General features: G+C 36.3%; 4 protein-coding genes across 7 annotated transcripts; all 4 read right to left on the bottom strand.

Moving 5' to 3' along the window:
* Window positions 1–14: 14 nt before the first annotated feature.
* On the bottom strand, window positions 15–722 carry LOC114740914 (bifunctional 3-dehydroquinate dehydratase/shikimate dehydrogenase, chloroplastic-like; the record flags this gene model as incomplete). The annotated part of the gene is made up of 3 exons (XM_028929171.1): window positions 635–722; window positions 209–441; window positions 15–119 (listed from the first exon to the last, which is right to left on the bottom strand). Coding segments are annotated over exons 1-3 (356 nt in total), but the record flags the coding sequence as incomplete, so codon positions are not given.
* Window positions 723–4,213: 3,491 nt separating this feature from the next.
* Window positions 4,214–8,273, bottom strand: LOC114740905 (FRIGIDA-like protein 5). 2 transcript variants are annotated; one of them, XM_028929158.1, is made up of 4 exons: window positions 8,038–8,273; window positions 6,407–6,886; window positions 5,165–5,334; window positions 4,214–5,081 (listed from the first exon to the last, which is right to left on the bottom strand). In XM_028929158.1, the coding sequence occupies exons 1-4, from the start codon at window positions 8,243–8,245 to the stop codon at window positions 4,626–4,628; spliced, it is 1,314 nt and encodes a 437-aa protein (XP_028784991.1). In that variant the 5' UTR covers window positions 8,246–8,273; the 3' UTR covers window positions 4,214–4,625. The 2 variants fall into 2 exon arrangements, with proteins under 2 accessions (XP_028784991.1, XP_028784992.1); XM_028929159.1 differs by having other exon boundaries at window positions 8,059–8,273.
* Window positions 8,274–8,289: 16 nt separating this feature from the next.
* LOC114740913 (protein CROWDED NUCLEI 3-like) lies at window positions 8,290–10,093 on the bottom strand. The gene is made up of 2 exons (XM_028929170.1): window positions 8,399–10,093; window positions 8,290–8,298 (listed from the first exon to the last, which is right to left on the bottom strand). The coding sequence occupies exons 1-2, from the start codon at window positions 10,091–10,093 to the stop codon at window positions 8,290–8,292; spliced, it is 1,704 nt and encodes a 567-aa protein (XP_028785003.1).
* Window positions 10,094–13,103: 3,010 nt separating this feature from the next.
* Window positions 13,104–17,005, bottom strand: LOC114740906 (vesicle-associated protein 2-2). 3 transcript variants are annotated; one of them, XM_028929160.1, is made up of 9 exons: window positions 16,889–17,005; window positions 16,427–16,562; window positions 15,927–15,997; window positions 15,730–15,811; window positions 15,444–15,559; window positions 15,187–15,357; window positions 14,355–14,756; window positions 13,592–13,669; window positions 13,104–13,315 (listed from the first exon to the last, which is right to left on the bottom strand). In XM_028929160.1, the coding sequence occupies exons 2-9, from the start codon at window positions 16,473–16,475 to the stop codon at window positions 13,205–13,207; spliced, it is 1,080 nt and encodes a 359-aa protein (XP_028784993.1). In that variant the 5' UTR covers window positions 16,476–16,562; window positions 16,889–17,005; the 3' UTR covers window positions 13,104–13,204. The 3 variants fall into 3 exon arrangements, with proteins under 3 accessions (XP_028784993.1, XP_028784994.1, XP_028784995.1); XM_028929161.1 differs by lacking the exon at window positions 16,889–17,005 and adding an exon at window positions 16,658–16,840; XM_028929162.1 differs by lacking the exon at window positions 16,427–16,562.
* Window positions 17,006–17,880: the final 875 nt, after the last annotated feature.

Here is a 17,880-nt window from a genome sequence, read left to right as displayed (position 1 = left end):
TAACTTTCAATAACCTTAAGCTCAACGCAACGAACTCCGATCTCAATTCAACTGCTAAACGCAGAGCAGCTTGTCGCTGGCTTTCATCACCGTTATACCTTCCTCCTTCCCATGTGGGTCTGAAAAAAATGATGAGCTACACTATAGGACAATACAGCATGGTATTCAGAATTTAACGGAAGCGAAGGAAGGTGATCATTGGCAATACCTGTAAGTGACGAGAGTGGGCAACGGACAGTGTTTGATCAGAGTTTGGAGATGGTGTGGAGGATTGAAGTTGTTCAAGAAATCTAAACGGAGCTCCACAAGATCAGCGCCGAGTTCTTCGGCCTTTCCCATCTGAATCAGCATTTCATCGACTGAGTCGCTCACTATGGGAGCACATACTAACGTCGAATTCCTGCTCACTTCACCCCCAATTTGAACATCCGAAGCAGCCAACTGTTAATAACACATACACATGTTACCAACTTTTCTACCCTCGACACGTCTAAAACACTTTTCCGGTTCTAAATATAAGACCATTTTATAGTGTAAATTACATTATAAAATAAGTTTTATATCTAGGACTGGGGTTATTTGCAGGACATCACATCTTTGCTAACCCAAAGCAGAGAGAGAGAGAGAGAGGTACCGAAAGGCTTCTTCCCATGGTGGCCGGAAGTGTTGGATGAATATGGCGATGCAAAATGTCGAAAAGGATTCAAGTGATGAGGACTCCCTAAATACAAAAACACTTTGATGTGTATATTTGTATCTTGCTTACTGCAATGTCTTAGAAAGTACGTTGGCTTTGATGGCTATTAATATTCCATCTAACAGCCTCTCCAGAGAATAGCCGTTGGCCTGCATCTACGCTAGACCCTCACTGCATTATGTATATCTTCCTGTGGTCTTTATACTCATTCATTCCTCCATTGATTAACATAGCAACACCACAAGGGACACTCACCTTTATAATATCTCATCCATTACAACAACTTACGTCATATTATATATATTCACAAGCGGACATGTACGTCTCAATCATATATTCATATACAAGAAGGTTAGGTGGCTGCTTGTGTGTGTGTGTGTGTGTCTTAATTTAAATTGAGAGCAAACATCTACGACCGCATCCAGAACATATAATTAGGTAGATTTTGTCGGGGAAAAGGCAAAGAAGTCGACAATTAGAGGGGCATCAGATGAAAATCTGCAGAATAAAAAGAAGGGAGAGATTATTATAGGTTTTCATTTGAACTGAGAATAAATAAGAAAAAAAAGTGAGAGAGAGAAAATGGGCTTGGTAAGGTTGAGCCAGTGACAAACAGAAGGTATGAGAATGTTAAGTAGTGTGGATGTCTGGTGAAGCCTTGATTGTTTGGTTCAGGTGGACTTGCTGGGTGTTTGTTCAGTGCTTGATGATATATATATATATATATATATATATAATGTACTGTGATGCGTGTGTGGGTTTGTGTGTGTGTGTGTATATATATATATTTTAAAGTAATGTGATGTTCTTTTTAGGCCTGTGCAATACTCCTCCGGTCCTAAATGTAAGACCCTTATACACTCTTGTATAAGGGTCTTACATTTAGGACTGTAGGAGTATGATGTTTGGTTATGATATGACAATGAATAAATATAAAAAAAATTCTATTTTAATATATTTGTTAGTTTTTTTTAAAAAAGTATTGAATAATACTCCCTCCGTTCCTTATTATAAGTGACAAATAACCGAAGTACGTTTGTCAAAAAAACAGTTAAAATTAGTTAAGAATAATTAATGTGTAAAAAGTATAATTTTTTTTCTAAAAATACCCTCATTAATAAGGAGAGAGAGCATGAGAGAGAACAATTAAATTATTAAAAGAAAGAGAAGTGGGAGGGAGAGAGAGTGTGAGTTGGAGATAATAAATATGGGTAAAATAGTAAATCAACACAAAAAAGTAGAGACAACTTGTAAGTGTCTCTTATATATAGGAACATGCCATAAGCATCAAATGTCTCTTATAATAAAGAACGGATGGAGTATTTATTAACAATTATTTCAAAATATAACGTTATATATTTAATACTTATTCTATCGTAGCTACAAAAATATGATATTGAAAAGAAATATCATAACTCTTGAAATCCAACATATGTTGACCCCTCTCTCACATGCTAACGTCAAAACTCAAAAAGGCAGTGCACATGCTGATATGGCATGGGGCTGGTCATTAAGGTTCCGTTTGAATAATGAGGAAGATTGAGAATTTGAAATGAAACAATATTAGTAGGAAAAAACAAAAGAGAAGGTTAAAAGCATGCGGGGGAAAAAATGAAGCTTCGACCTGCTAATTAGGGGTGTTCAAGGCCGGCCCATCCCGGTCCCGGTCTTATTGGGACGGGACGGGACAAACCGGGACGGGCCGGAACACGAGACAGAAAATTTGTCCCGTTACTATTTACCGGGACGGAACCGGAACAATTCGATCCCGGTCCCGATCCGTCCCGTGAACACCCCTACTGCTAATGGGGTAAAACGGCCACACATTAATTGGGTCAGTTACTAATCAAACTGAACAGCCAAAAATGGAGGGAAGGTGGGTAAGGTAAAGTTAGTTGTGGGGTCCATCACTTAAAACTCATTAAATTTTGTGAACTGGAAACCGTATCCCTCCTCTGACCTCGACGCTTGGATAGAGCAACAACATCGTTAGAACACAACGAAATCCAAAAATATCCGATATTATAATACTTCATTATAAAAATAATATATTTATTGCAGTTTATTCAAAAAACTGGTCACAAAAAACTAAAAATGTCCACTTAAGGTTTCAGTTAATGATAAGATATATACACGCATGATTCTTTTGGGGGGGGGGGGAGTTTCCGAAGTCCAACGACCTCAATAATTCTGTTCCCTAATTCTTCTTACACGTTAAATAAATCTAACTTCACGTTTTCTTAGGAAAAGGATAGTTTTTAATTCCCGATTTGCATCAACTTAATTACATAATTAATATTCCAATAGTTTTTTTAATAAAATAATCAATTTTGGAGTGGAGTTGACTTTGGTCAAAATATCTATTATTATCAAACATCACTATTACATAAACGACAAATCATTTATGCAGTAACGACGCGTCACTTCTAAAGATCTTAACTAAAGTTGATCACAATTTTAATTTTTAAAGAATAATCATTAATAAAAATTTGGAATGACCCTGACTCATGAGTCATGACCATAACTATAGGGACCAAATATTATGTTTTTTCCAGAATAATTTTCTAAAATTTTTCAGGGTTATTGAAATTAATTTTCTTAATTTAATGAATCTTTTGATAAAATTAAAATTAATGACAAGAAGTTTTTTAAAAGCTAAACTTTTGACTTGAAAATTATATTTTAAATGACTGAATTCTTATATATTCAACTTCTTGACAGTTTGGCCCAAAAAAAAAAAAGAACTTCTTAACGGTGAAGTCACCCTAGGCCTCTTGTGATGAAATAATGGCTTCTAGATAAAATCTTCTAATTTTTGTTCTCAATATTATGTTCCATAGCCGCATCCTCTAATTTATGTTCTTGTTATCATAGTAGTATACAGTAACCGCTCCATTTGTCTGTTTATAAAGTTAGCTCATGTATGAGTAGTTGCTGAGCTTCGCATAATATGGCCCCCAAAAAAAAAAAAAAGAAGCTTCGCATAAAATGATAACTCGGACTAAATTTTTCTCTTGCGTCTCAAACATCTTTTTCCATCTCTATTAGTCTTTTAGCTCTCAAAACCACCGACTATGTCGTCGTAGTTCAAGTGTTTATTTTTTTATTTTTTTTTGCGCTTGTTTTTCACAGACAAGAAATCTCAAGCAAATATTTTTAGTTGAAGCAATTCAATCTCGTCGCGTGTTTTACGTGTTCATAGAGACGAATCTTGATCAAATCTTTGGTTGAAACAATTCAGTTGCATCATTTGTTTCTCGTGTATATTGATAGACAAAATTATGGTGACGTAGACATTCCCTAAACAACCATTAATATATGAATATATACTATAAAATTAGAAAAAATATTTTTAAATCGTAAATAGAGCAGTTTATGTTTTATACTACGTGCAAAAGGTATGCTTTCATATAATGTTTGAAAGAAAAAATGGATTGAATTTTCAGGCGTTAACAACGAAAGCATGCTGAAATCTGTATAAATTAAGCATCACATTATCTTCAGTAGGTAGATTTATCTTGTGGAAATGGAATACATCTTCAAGAGTCATCAGTATTAGTAAAACCTTGTCAACGTCAACTACCAGTTAATTTTGCAACACAGCTGACAAAAACTACGACCTTTTAAGACGAATGATTAGAAAATCAACTACCATTTACTCACAGGACAATTGATATGGCCACACGAGGCATTCTTGCCCTGCTCCTTGCGGGTTCAGGCGCATAGTAGAAGTCAGGAGAACATCAACGTTCTCCATTGTAATCAAAAGACATAACTAATAACGGCAGCAACGCAAATTCAAGACTTGACTTAAAAGTCAAGGAGCTGAGTTCCAAGTCCGAACCTTGTCGTGACCGTATAGCATGGCATTAATTTACAACGTCCATATCTGGATCACCTAGAAGGGGTATAGCTAGGAGTGACACGACTAGTTTCTTCCGCGATTTCCATACTGTCCTGCACCCATAGGAGTACCAACACCAGAGTTGTTAGTGGGCGGACCAGCAAGTGCAGGCATTCCGCCAGGTAAGATTACTCCTTCACGGTGGAGCCAGAACATAGGTTGATGATATATAGGAGTGGATACCGGTGCTACAGGGGGTCTTATAGCAGTTCGAGGACGTTTGTTGTTGTTATTATTGCAAGGTTGTACTTGATGTTTCTTGGTAGATCCCTCATTAATACGTTTCTTTTGTCCCGGCTGTCGCACTTCAACTTTAGAAGAAGGCCCTGGTGTAGTACCAAACGTGTTTTCTTTCAGCCTTCTCAGCTCAGCAATGCGGTTATGAATCTCCTTAACCAGATTCTGACATTCAAGATTGTTGTCCGAAATGCACTTTAGGACAGATTGCAGACAAGCTAATTCTTCATCTCTAGCCTTATCCTGAGAGTTCACATTAAACGTGTCACGCATGAGAATTTACATGAAATTGATAATTTGATGAAAACTAAATAGGACAGAATAACCTTGGTTTGAAATGAGCTTTTCTTGCAACGTCTCTTGGAAACCATTTTTGCATTCTGCACATATTCTCTCAAGAGATCAACAGGTGGGATCTTGTCAGCCAACTCATATGCCCATATAAATCTAACAGCTTCGGCAGGCTTCTGCTTCTTGATAAGATTAAAAACAAAATCTTGACAAGACAAGATTTCATCTATCAAATTGGATAAAAGTACTCCGGGATATCAATTTAACACAGATGGTGTAAAAACTAAAGCAAATTATGACATGGGACCACTGCCAGAAAATCAGTTCAAGTTATCAACACAATTAAAAGGGACTAAAATTTCCATATTCCTCGTTGGGAAGGGAAGAAGAGAAAAACTAACATTTAAAGACAGTTAGAAAATGCATGAAAGGGAAGCACAAAGGGATGAGGCCTGAACCCGCAAGGAGCAGGGCAAGAATGTTACTTTCTTCATTGAAGCTGAATGGGGGACAAGCAGGATAAAACAGATGTCAGGTCAGTACAGCAATATAATTATCACATGATACACGCCACGTCCACCACAACAGATTATAGAGTCAAAACAAATAAAAAAAGAAAAGCAATAACAGCCCCCGGGGAGGGGGGTGCATAGTTGTGTTTTTCATATGACAAGAAAAACATCTTTCTAGTAGTGCAATTTTTTTGTTGCGAAGGAGGCATGAGGCCTTGGGAGTAAGGGGTGAGGAAGGCATTTGGGTAGGATTCAGATCTTCATGTAACGTAAAATATCGACTAATTTTAGATTTTTGCACAAATTGGGATAATCTGAATTTTAAGGGAGATTAACCAAACAAGTACAACGCCTTTCACAGAGGCACTGCCTTTTGTGAGGTGCCAAAAGGGGAACTCTCTTAGAGTCATTTGCGTTGTGAAATGTACAAGTCTTTGGCAACTTACTCATGTCATGCATTTAACTTAAAGGCCTAAACCCGAGAAATGAAACACATGAGAAGACCAGCCCATCCTTCTATATTTAATAAAATAGGGTAAAATAGTAGCTCTCAGTTTGAAATATTATTCGGTCTAATAAAATTTTGCAGGGCAGTGGGACCACCACATGTCAACAGCAGCTAGTTTGAATCAGAAAGCACAATGTAGAATAAGAAAGAAGGACGTTCAAGAGTGGAAAGATATAAATCCGGTGAAGGAGAGGAGAAGAAAGTAACAAGATTTGTGGATCTGAATCTGATGGAGACAAAATTTTCAGAGAGCATACCGGAAGCTTTAGTGGCAAAACCAAGTGTCTGGAACAGCTGTACAGCTTCTTCGTGGTGAGCAACAATCTCTAAGAGCTTTAAAATTTCATCTTCATCAAATGAAGATGCTAAGCCATAAATGGACAAAAGCAGTAGAAATCCCAGAACCTCCAGAGAATTTTCGGTACCTTCTCTCATCTCAGCCTTCAACTCATGTGCTAGCTTCCTTGCTTCTTCTCTTACTCGCGGTTCAATATCTGGCGAGATTCTCATAAGCCACTTTAGCAAAAATGTGTGGCTTCCAGCAGTGATAGCACTTTTCTCTTCCTTTGTACTTTGAGGAACAATAGGGTTCCCTATCATATTTAAAACAAGTTTTGCTGGATCCAATGTTTGGGGATCAACTAAAATGTCACTCCCCATCAACCCGTTTGCATTTGCTTGTTGATTTACAGTCAAATGCAAATTTCTTCCACCTCGGGTAGCACCAAGCTGATTATCTGCACACAAATTTAACCACAAAATTAGCTGCAAGAGCTTTAAGCTCCTCACGTTTTTCAAAGCATAAAAAATCAAGAAGTCATGTGTTCAGATGATGCAGGTGCCACCGAATGCCAAATATCTCAAAGTTGAATAGCTCACATGGCCTTTTTGCATTAATACTTACAAAATGATCATAACTAAATCACAAAATCATGAGATCACTGAGAGGATGCAAGGAGAAAAGGGATGCATGGTAGACATAAGAATGCCTTCAGAACAGGGCAGGCAATTTTTTTTTTAAAAAAAAAAACAATGAAAAAAGGTAGGCTGGTCATCTCTGGAAGATAATGAAAATGTGTTCTGCATTAAAAGCTTCTAGAGGTGATTCCTTTATTTCATAAACAGAAGGACACAGCATCTATGATAAACATATCCATACGTAGTAAAAAGATTGAAGGGAACAGCAGTGAAGGAATAAAATTTTTCTTTTATCTTCTTGATGTAGAATGTAGAATATACATAAACTCCCGAGAAGAAATTTTGCTGATTATTCGGAGACTCCAAATATTATATGACACTAAATAACTATATTGCTTGTGGTACCGTAATATATTCTCATTTGCTAAGGAATGCTAAAAAGGACTTTGGGATTTTAGGGCTTCTACATGTCTTTGCAAAGGCAGAAGTATAACCATGATCCATTTGACCCAAAAAAAGAAAAAAAGAAAGTAAACTCATGTCACTTTTTCCCCTCAGCCAGCCCAAATGGAAAAGAGAGATTTCCACAAAAAGAGGTTTGAAATTACTAAATCCCAAATAAGGCTTAGTAAGAACATTTTAATAGGTTTTGACAATAACGGATTTGCAAATAACATTTCATTTTCGTAAAAATTTCTTATTTGGACCTTGGTAATTTCAAACTTCTTTTTGTAGGATTCTCACAATGGAAAAGCCACTTGTAAATTTTTTTCAAAAAAAGGATAATTAAAGAAATTGATGGAAACCATTATATTAAAATTGATAAAGATATGCAGCATTAAACTGCCTAGGGAGATTATTACATATGCATCATATGTAAGAGAAGCCTCAGGGTGACCACATGCACTTAGGAAAAAACAGTTTATTAAAACTTGATCCGGCTGAGCTAGAAAAGGAAGTACATGTTTACCAGGTACCATCTTGAAAATACCTAGGGATTGTCGTAATTCAGAAGTCTGACAATGCTGGGAAATAATATCTAGAAGTGTATGAAGTTCAGTTGCATCAAAGGATGAGCCTAGTTCATATGTAGCCACAAGCTTCAGAAACCCCAGGACCTCCAAACAATCCTTATTACTTACAGACAAATTCTCCTTCCACTCAATTGCCAACTTCATTGATTCTTCTTTCACATGAGAACTAATTACCGGTGAAGATTTCTTCAATTCGTCTAGCAAAAGAATACAGCTCCTCCTTATAATATTTGCATCATACGCAATGTCCTCTTGGCTCGAATTTGAAGGATAAAAACCCTGCATTGAATCTAGCACCAATTTAGCAGGGTCCACTGATGCTTGGAGAGAATTTGATACTTCACGGCACACCAACTCATAATTTTTCAAGAGATCGTTAAAGAGCGCTTGCAAACTCCTGCTATTCTTTAAACTAGTGGTATTTACAAAATCCAGTTCCTCTGTCTTTACACGTGGCTGGAAGATATTGCCCTTCTCTATCAACGCTTTTTCGTCTTCAAATAATTTTCTTAATAATTCAACTTGCTTTTCTTTGGACTCAAACTCCTTCACTCGTTCTTCAAACTGTTTCTCTTTCAACTCTAGCTTCTTCACTCGTCCATCAAATTGATTCTCTTTTGACTCAAGGTTCTTCACTCGTTCTTCACATTGTTTCTGTTTTATTTCAAGTTCCATGAACCCTTCCTTTGTCTTATGTTTGATGAAATCTAAATCTTTCTTGTTTTTTTCCAGCTCTTCAACCTGATGATCAATTCTGTTCTGCAAAGACTTGAGTTCTTCCTCTTTTGCTACAAGGTCATCATAGTCTTTCCCTTTTGATTCTAGTTCCCTAGCAAGTTCAGAAATTGACTTCTGTATTGAATCAAGTGCTTTCTCCTTTGTATTGAGCTCCTCATCACATCGAGTAATTTTCTTTTGGATAGACTTGAGTTCCCCCTCCCTCTTTTCATAATCGTTTTTATATTTCTTCAAAAATGCCTGAAATTCAGCATCTTTTAAACTGATATGTCCTTTCAATGTAATAAGTTGTTCTTCCTTTTTTCCAAGATCCCTGTTACATTCTCCAATGTTCCTCTGTATTGACCTCAGCACTTCTTCACGTTCAATGATCAAATCTGTGATCATTTTGAGATCCCTATTAGACTCTTCCTCTTTCGACTGCAGCTGCTTCTCACGGTCGTTTATCAATTTCTGGATAGATTTCAGCTCTTCTCCCCCTACGTGCAACTCCTTGCTACGTCCTTCAATACTTCTTTCAATGGCACGGTATTCTCTCTCTTTCAATTCAATATCTTGGCAACATAATCTCCATTGTCGTTGAACATGGCTAAGGTCTTTTTCCTTCTTCTCAAGCTCTTTGGATCGCTCTTCAATATCTTTCTCCATCAAGAGCAATCTCTTCTCTTTTGCTTTTACTTTTATCGTGTACTCACCTAATGATTTTTCAATTGAGTCAAGTTCTTTCACTCTCGCCTCAAGTTGACCAGAGGATTCGGCGATTGATTTCCGTATTGCCTTCCAGTCCTTTTCCTTCTTTTCAAGCTCTTCAATATGATCTTGAATCAAGCCATCGAGAGAAGCAAGATGTTTCTTCTTCAATTCCAAATCGTTGGAAGCTTGTTGACTCAAGCTATTGATTTCTTCCAGTTTCTTGCCTTGTGAGTCAACTTGCTCGTTACATTCATCTAAAGACTTCTGGACAAGATGCAATCTTTCCTCTTTCTCGTGAACCAGTTGGGAGCACTCATCCAAGCACTTCTGGATCACACTCAACTCATTCTCCTTCAACTCAACCTCTTTTTCACGGACATTAAGACTTTCCAAGCGATCTCCAATCGTTTTACTGAGGGAATCAAAATGTTCCTGCAAATCCTTCCACTGGAGAGAGAACAAAAGGAAAGAGGAAGCTTGGGATTGTAACTGCTCGTATGCTCTTCCCAAGTTATCTAGTTTCATCCCAGCCACTCGCAGATTCGATGCAATTTCTTCCATTGCACAAGTAGAAACAACGTAGTTCCTCGTTCAGACTTGAAACCCTAAAATCTCAAAGTTGAAAAGCAGAAAGAGAGGTATGCGCCGAAGCTTGGAGACTTACGATAGTGTTTGCAAAGTTGCAGAGCAATGGATAGGCAGCGGACTGTTACAGCGAAAGTGGTGACATTGCTTGAAGCCGAAGAAACACGGGCTCAGACTCCCAGACGACCTCAAATAAACGATGAATTTGGCAACGGACTCTCGCCAGTGCCGAGCTTAAATAATAAATCCTATGAATTTTTTTTCTGGCCCCAAAAAAAAAAATCCTGAGATTTTCTATTGCAGGTGTATAATATCAAAGATGATTTTGTGTTTGATATTATGATGATGGTAGGGATTTCATTCAATTTCATTTCGATATTTTAAATTTTGATAGATTTTAACTTATTTTGATTTTAAAATTAAAAAAAACCAAATCAGAAAAACATTAAAAGCCTCAGATAACTCGCCAACGCAAATAATACATCTGTTAGTTTTTTGAAGGATGTACATACATCATTTATCGTCCAATCTCTCCATATTGCGTCTTTGACGTTTGTGATTAGACGATTCCGTGGGGGAGAACCATAAATATATATATATATATATATATATACATTTTTACTTGTACCATTATTATTGAATTGAATGTATTAATGCATCTTTTTAGTCAGAATGTTGGCAAAAGTTAAAGTATTTTAAAAATTTCTTCATCCTTATTTTTATTAATAAAATGCATCGACGTTGAAGTTTTAAATATTAACAAAATATTGATAAATATTAAGAGAAGGGAAAGGATCACTCACGTGAGAATCACATTGTATACTTCCAAGCAAACCAGGCAAAGGGAGGAGCGTGATGAACTGATGATGTGAAGAGCATCGTTCACCTTGCCTTCGGAGCAGGCCTTTTCCAAAAGCCTCATGTTAACCAGGCAACCCCTGGGAACATGAAGATTTCTCTTTTACTTTGTATTTATGACAACCACGGCATGTTGAGGATAGGCCTTCTTCTCATCACTTTTGCTTAACTCAATTGAGATATGTTTTAATGAATGTGTAAATCAATCAATCATCAACTATTAACTATATTCTTAAAAACTTGTAATACTCAATTCGTTTGAAAATGGATCGGGTGTGATATTATGAGACCTGAATATATTCACTTAATAAAATTTGAATAATATTTTGATTGGGATTTGGGTATATTGAATTAAATGAGGAGCATCATTATTAAATGAGACTTCAATTGAAGGCTCAAATGAAGAAATGAATAATTAATTTTGAATTTAAATAATATCTTAATTGGGATTCAAATATATTAAATTAAATAGAAAGCATCATAAATAAATAATATGTCAATTAGAGGCTTAAATGGAGAAATAATTAATTAATTTTAAATTTTCATATGTCCCTCCTAAATTCCACATCTCTAATTCAAATTCAATTTGAATGAATAAAAAAACATATTCATATGAGAGCTGAATTTTGAACTATCGTAAATAATACAATTTATTAGAATTTAAAATCTAACCAAATATTAGTGAGTGTATCGCATGAGTGACAAATTTCTAGTTTATGCAAAAAGTTGTAAATTAATTTGTGTCGTGTGCAGTTGGAGATAATGTTGACACGTGGATAATTTTAATGTGCTTTGTCGGCTAAAACAATAAAAAAATGATTTATGCCTGCGATAATTATTTTTAATAATTATCTAATTTTTGTAACTACTGACTAATTCAAATTTTATTTCATGTGATAATTTTAATCGACTGAATATTTTGATCCACTGGTGGAGGATGCATTGAAAAAACAAACTGCACCAATAAAACTGAGACATGACATACATAATAAACCATATGAAAACGGACGTTTCAAATGCTGAAAAAACAATGACGCCCAAGAAAAAACGTCTGGCCCTATCGTAAGAAGCCGGACGTCTAAAACGAATCGGGGCCCTGTGGCCTGTCTCCGGAGAACGAGTGATCTGTGCGATTCACAGCGCAGCATCCTCGTTTCGTCATGCGCTTGTGTGTGTGTGTGTGTGTGTGTGTGTTTTTTTTTTTGTTTTGGGCAGAACCCATACCACACTTTGTTTTTCTGGGCCAACCCATACTACACCTTGTTATTGAGAAATAATGTGAATAATGAGATTTACTTTTTTTAAATTTCGTACAGCACATGATGTACATTAGTTAACAAAGATATCAATCAGATCAGTAATAATACTATCACTGGTCTTAATTATAAAAGCTAGTTGACTAATTTGAAGAGATTAAGAAAATAAGTTGAGTTAGTTATTTGTTCTAAATAGGTATTGTCTTTCCTAAAATATCCTTACTAACCAACTGTATTGGTTAGAACTACTATTATTAGAAGAATACTTTAAAAAAAATATAAATATGAGGGACAAAACAGATTATAATCTTATATTTATGATAAAAATAAAAATCAAACAAAGTTTTATATTAAGGATGGATAGTAGTATGTGTTATTTTGCAAGGAGTGCTGTCATCACAAGTCTTAGTCAGTTAGTCTGTAATGAAGGCAAGAATTATGTGTGTAAGGATTGTACTTTTATAATTCAGTTGGCATCTGGCAATGAGCTGTAGTATTTATTTCACTTGACGTTTAAGATGTAAATGGACTTGAAGTCCTCTGATTCAGCTGAAATTAATGAAGTCAGAGAGGAATTCACGAGGGCCGTAACGTGATTTGGTTGAATTGAACAGATTGTGGCCTGCGCAGCGGACGGGGGTATTAAATGCTTGTGGCGAACTAATAACAAGGCATGGCATCAGTTAATATTATTTTCCAGCAAATACCTTACCCAACGGTCTCATGCATATCTTGATCTCAAATTACTTTTTTTGTTTTTTTTAACTTTACAGTTTTCTTTCTGATAAGATCCTTTACCGTCCTTTTCCTAATCGCAAGGGACGGCATGTTGGTTGTGACCTAGATAGGTCAAAATGAGCATCCCTAACCCAAACCATAACATCTGCAGATATATTAAGTATTTACGCAAAAACACCAGCTATTAACAAAACACCTCAAAATGTTAGCCGCTTCATACAGATGATTCCCCGACTCAGGAGTGTAAACGGTATCCAAGGAATACACAGATTAGCGCCACCATGCAGACATACAGAAGAGGGAACCCAACTTGAACTTCTCTTGCATCTCTCTTACTCAGATCCGCCTGCAGGTATAAAAGCACATGCCAGCAACAGTTATGAGACATCACCCAACTTATCGGCTAAATTCGAGTAAAAGAATACTCTTAAAACGTATTTTATTTTCATCCTAAACCACCATTGATATATGGACGGTACTCCAATTTCTGTAACGACAAATAAATTGCACTACACGAAGATAAGAAATTACGACAGGACAAATGACCAAGGAAACAACACCAGTAATTGTAAGACTAGAGAGTTTTTTTTTTTGGGCCAAAAAGAAACAGTCTTGCGCTTACTAGTTTTTCTTGCAACATCTCAGTCTCTAGCCTGCTTGCCATCCTTTCCTCTCTTAGCTTCGATATTGTTACTCCAGCCTGCACAGGAAGCCAGAAACTTGAACATGTCCGTGGTTGGATCGTAGGGAGTAAGATTGAACTCAAGAGCCACTATCACAATCATCTATCCAAACATAGAGATGTCTTTGATCTAAAGCTATTATGTTGTGACATGGAAAAGATTTCTTTTGCATGTACAGAGAAAGATATAGAGATGTCTTTAATCATCGAGACCTTTAACTCGACAAAATGTGATCTGAAAGTAATGAATATATATATATTGAGTGAATGACAGCAATAAATATTAATAATAAAAAAAAGATCTGGAGAGGATAAAGAACTGAATAATAAAGGACGCATCTTTATCTTTTCTTTTTTTTTAAGCTTTGTTTGTAAAGTGTTTTTTGTGATAATCCACGACAAAAATATATTAAAAATGTTTATTTAAAAAGTTGAAACAACATAAAGCTATTATTCAGTTCTTTATCCTCTTCAGACCTTTTTTTATTATTAATATTTATTGCTGTCATTCACTCAATATATATATTCATTCCTTTCGGATCACATTTTGTCGAGTTAAAGGTCTCGATGATTAAAGACATCTCTATATCTTTCTCTGTACATGCAAAAGAAATCTTTTCCATGTCACAACATAATAGCTTTAGATCAAAGCCACTATCACAATCATATATATATGGAAAAAAGTCACGATTAAATGACTGACCTCATTTAACTTGGACTCAAATTCATCCAGTTTTAACTTCATCTCTTCTATGGATGCCATTAATTTCAACTCCTCTACGCCCTTTGATACCTTCACTTCTTTTTCTGACTTCAGTTTCTCTGCATCTTTTGATACCTCTGAATTCTCAGTAGATTCCATTAATTTCAGCTCTTCTATACCCCCTGATATCTTTGACTCTTCTGCTTTCTCTGACTTCAATTCATCTACATCCTTTGCAATGTTCAGCTCCAAATTATTTGGCACTTTCAGCGCTGCTTTATCTGGTTTCGGTTCCTCCACATCCTTCACAGCATTGAACACCCTATCTTTTGCCGGCTTCAATTTCATATCCTTTACATACTTTAACTCCTCATTATCTATCTTATTCTCTGCATTCTTAACCTGACAGTGACATATTCCAGGTAACAGCTTATGAGACATTAGTTCTTTAATAAGTATAATTTGAACTAGTGAAATTAATAACCAACCCATCCCCCAAGCATATGCGCAGGAGAGTAACAACGCTTCCAATTGTGACAACAAACAAAACCAAAGGGAACCGATAACAATTTCCTAAAACATGACTCCGACCAAAAGCATAAGAAACAGCATCGACAAAGTTTGAATTTACTCAACATCATATTGTTTTATAGAGTACAAAAAGCATTCTTCAAACCATGAAAACAACTATCCACAAGTCATAATTTGCAAACCTTCCAATTGAGTAACTGACAAAGTAAATGATCCAAGGATTTGAAATATTGAGGTGATTAAGACAGAGATTAAGGAAGGAAAGGAACTTTAAACCAAGCATTAGAGGATTTTATCTGACCATGTTTTCCGGAGATGTAATTTCATCTTCACTGAGCATCTTATCATTTTCTTGGGCCAGTCCTTTTTTAATGTCTCCATTAACAGGAGATGCTTCGGCTGAATGAAATGGGCTAACCAGGGTCACTTTCAGTTTCTCTTCTTCAATGTATCTGCCGGCATCTTTGACAAACTATGATTTACAAATGAAATAGTAAATATTAAAAAGAAATAATAAAAACGACCAACACGGTCTGTAAACCAAGGACACATCCGTACCAAGCTAGAAGTAATGTCATCATTAGTCGTTTCAACGGGAACAACGGTGCTTTGAATTAAGAATTTGTCCTTGCACATCAGATCTACCAGTGCCGTTCGTTGAGCTTGCATTGTGACTAGGTTGATGCCAAACAAAAATATGCATATCATGTAGGTGAATCAATAAACCACAAACCAATTTCACTTACTAATCTTCCGACTCAGTCATTTGCACTCATTTGACACCAGTAAATAATACTAACTGGCAAACGAGATAAAAATAACATAGGTCACAAGAAAGTTATACCTACGAACGCACAAGAAGATTTTGGCATGAGAACCCCTACATGTGGCCGAACTGAGTATTTCTTAGGCGAGGTTGTCTTGATCTGCCAATATCATACCTAATTGATTTAGCTGCCCAGTATTATGTATTAATAATACCGATTTCCATGTCAACAAATAAAGATCAGTTGCTGGCAAGAATAAGAAAGATGCTCGGACCTTGAAAGCAACATAGTGGTGGGTGTTATTAGTCAACTGAACTGAGCATGAACTTCGCTTCTTTAGTTCAACTATAAATGCCAAAAATTGTGTCAGTGACCGCTAAAAATACTGAACCGAAACATTATCAGAAATAAAACAGGGAACGAGTGTGACCACCCAGGTCACGGATTAGCCAGGAACTAAAAACATTTGATAACAGTATGCATAAATCCCTAAGCAATTTGCCTTGTCAATCCATCCATCAGTCTCAAGTTTACGATAGATTCAGTTTCGTAGATGAACTGGAAATATGATACCTAAAGATCTAATAGATTTCAGGCAAAAATATTTTAATTTCCAAGTAATCAAGCATAAATATTATTTCTAGCTAATATATTAATTTGTGAGTGCAAATATAAAAAGGAAAATATAAAGGAAGAATCCGTTAACATTTTAATCAAGAAGTGAGAAGCTTCTAGAAAGAACGACCATAGGCAAATATTCAATTGTTTACGCACAGGTAAACTTAAGTTCCTTGGGCTCAATTTGCAGAAGTCTTTTGCTCATGACTAGCGCTCGGTGTATTATAATCCAAATTCAAGCTAATCGAACCAGCATCCAAAACCAAACAGGTTTTATTCCAAGCCTAGCAACCTGCATTTCATTAGAAGTGAAAATAGTGAAAACTGAACTTGCAGATTTTCAGACGCCGCCTACTGAAAATAAGAGGGCTTATAATCACGAAGTACCAGAAACTCATCTTCATTCCTTTTACTTCAGTTTCGCTTAACAAAGAGAACAAGAGGGAAGCAAAAGTATCAAAAAAGAAGAAGAAGGGAGTGAGCAGAGTCGTCGCCTCAGAAGGTGAAGATCAACATCTAAAAACGACAGAGATCCCACTCGTTCTGAGAGACACGTCAATTGTTAACGACGGAGTCAAGAGCTCTAGAAAAGACGAACTAATCAGATAAGAAATGGACCTTGTGAGCTAGTAAAATAGGAAATAAGCAGCATGCTTTTCATGCACGATCAGAGGGCTGGAAATGGGAAGAAACTGAAAGGCTGTGTTTACCAGTATGAGCATCAACGAGGGAAGAAAAAGGGGAAACGATCGAGATAGCAGAAGGGGGGAACGAAAAGGAAGGGAATCAGTATGAAGATCACAGTGAAAGTGGTAAACAGAGGGTTCTTTTGTTTTTTTCGTTTTGGAATCATAATGGCGAGTGATGTGAAAAACTGGAAACAGTAATGGCTTTGCTTTTAATAAATTTACTTTGTGGAGTCAGTCAAAGGACGTGTGGAACGCATTGATTGTTACCGACACGACACGAAGGCGGGCTTGCTCCATGGCTCCGTGCAACCGTGGCGCCAAAGTGCTGGGCCCCACTACCATTTTACCCCACCTCCCCTCTCGTCAGTTCAAAACTTCAAATTTACTTCTCAAAGTTACAATTTCAAAGCAGTATAGCTTTCTCCGCTGCTTGACTTCGTGGTCAAACGCAACTACGTTAAAGTAAACTGAAAATTGATTAAAACTCAGAGAGTACGACACGATCCAACGAGACTAATTTTCTTTATAAAATCAGATTAGAAAAGGACACTTTGTAAAATTAAAAATTAAAAATATGTATAATTAAAGAATTAAAGACACATCAACAAGAAGAAGAAAAAAAAAGTAGAGAAACAGCTGGCTTTATCAGATGATACAAAATGTTACAGAAGGGTCCAAATTTGCCGCTTTTTAAGAGCTGATTGGCTTCATGCGGTGATGACTGATGAGAATGGGAGAAATTGGTGACCATTTGCTTCTTGCGATGAGGTTTCGAGCATGAACGGGCAGGTAAACTTCTGGTCTCCGAGAGGCTTTCATTTGCATTTCAGCATTGTGTTCAAATTAAGATATCGGATTTTCTGAGGATTCCGGTACGATTAAACAAAACAAAATACTTTTGTAATTTTGTTTGAGTCATCA

The sequence above is a fragment of the Neltuma alba genome, unplaced genomic scaffold (assembly GCF_004799145.2).
Source record: "Neltuma alba isolate B1F8T4 unplaced genomic scaffold, ASM479914v2 tig00003195_pilon, whole genome shotgun sequence".
In the NCBI taxonomy this organism is placed as follows: Eukaryota; Viridiplantae; Streptophyta; class Magnoliopsida; order Fabales; family Fabaceae; genus Neltuma; species Neltuma alba.
Note: the sequence above shows the minus strand (reverse complement) of the source record. Positions and strands in the feature narration are given on the sequence as shown.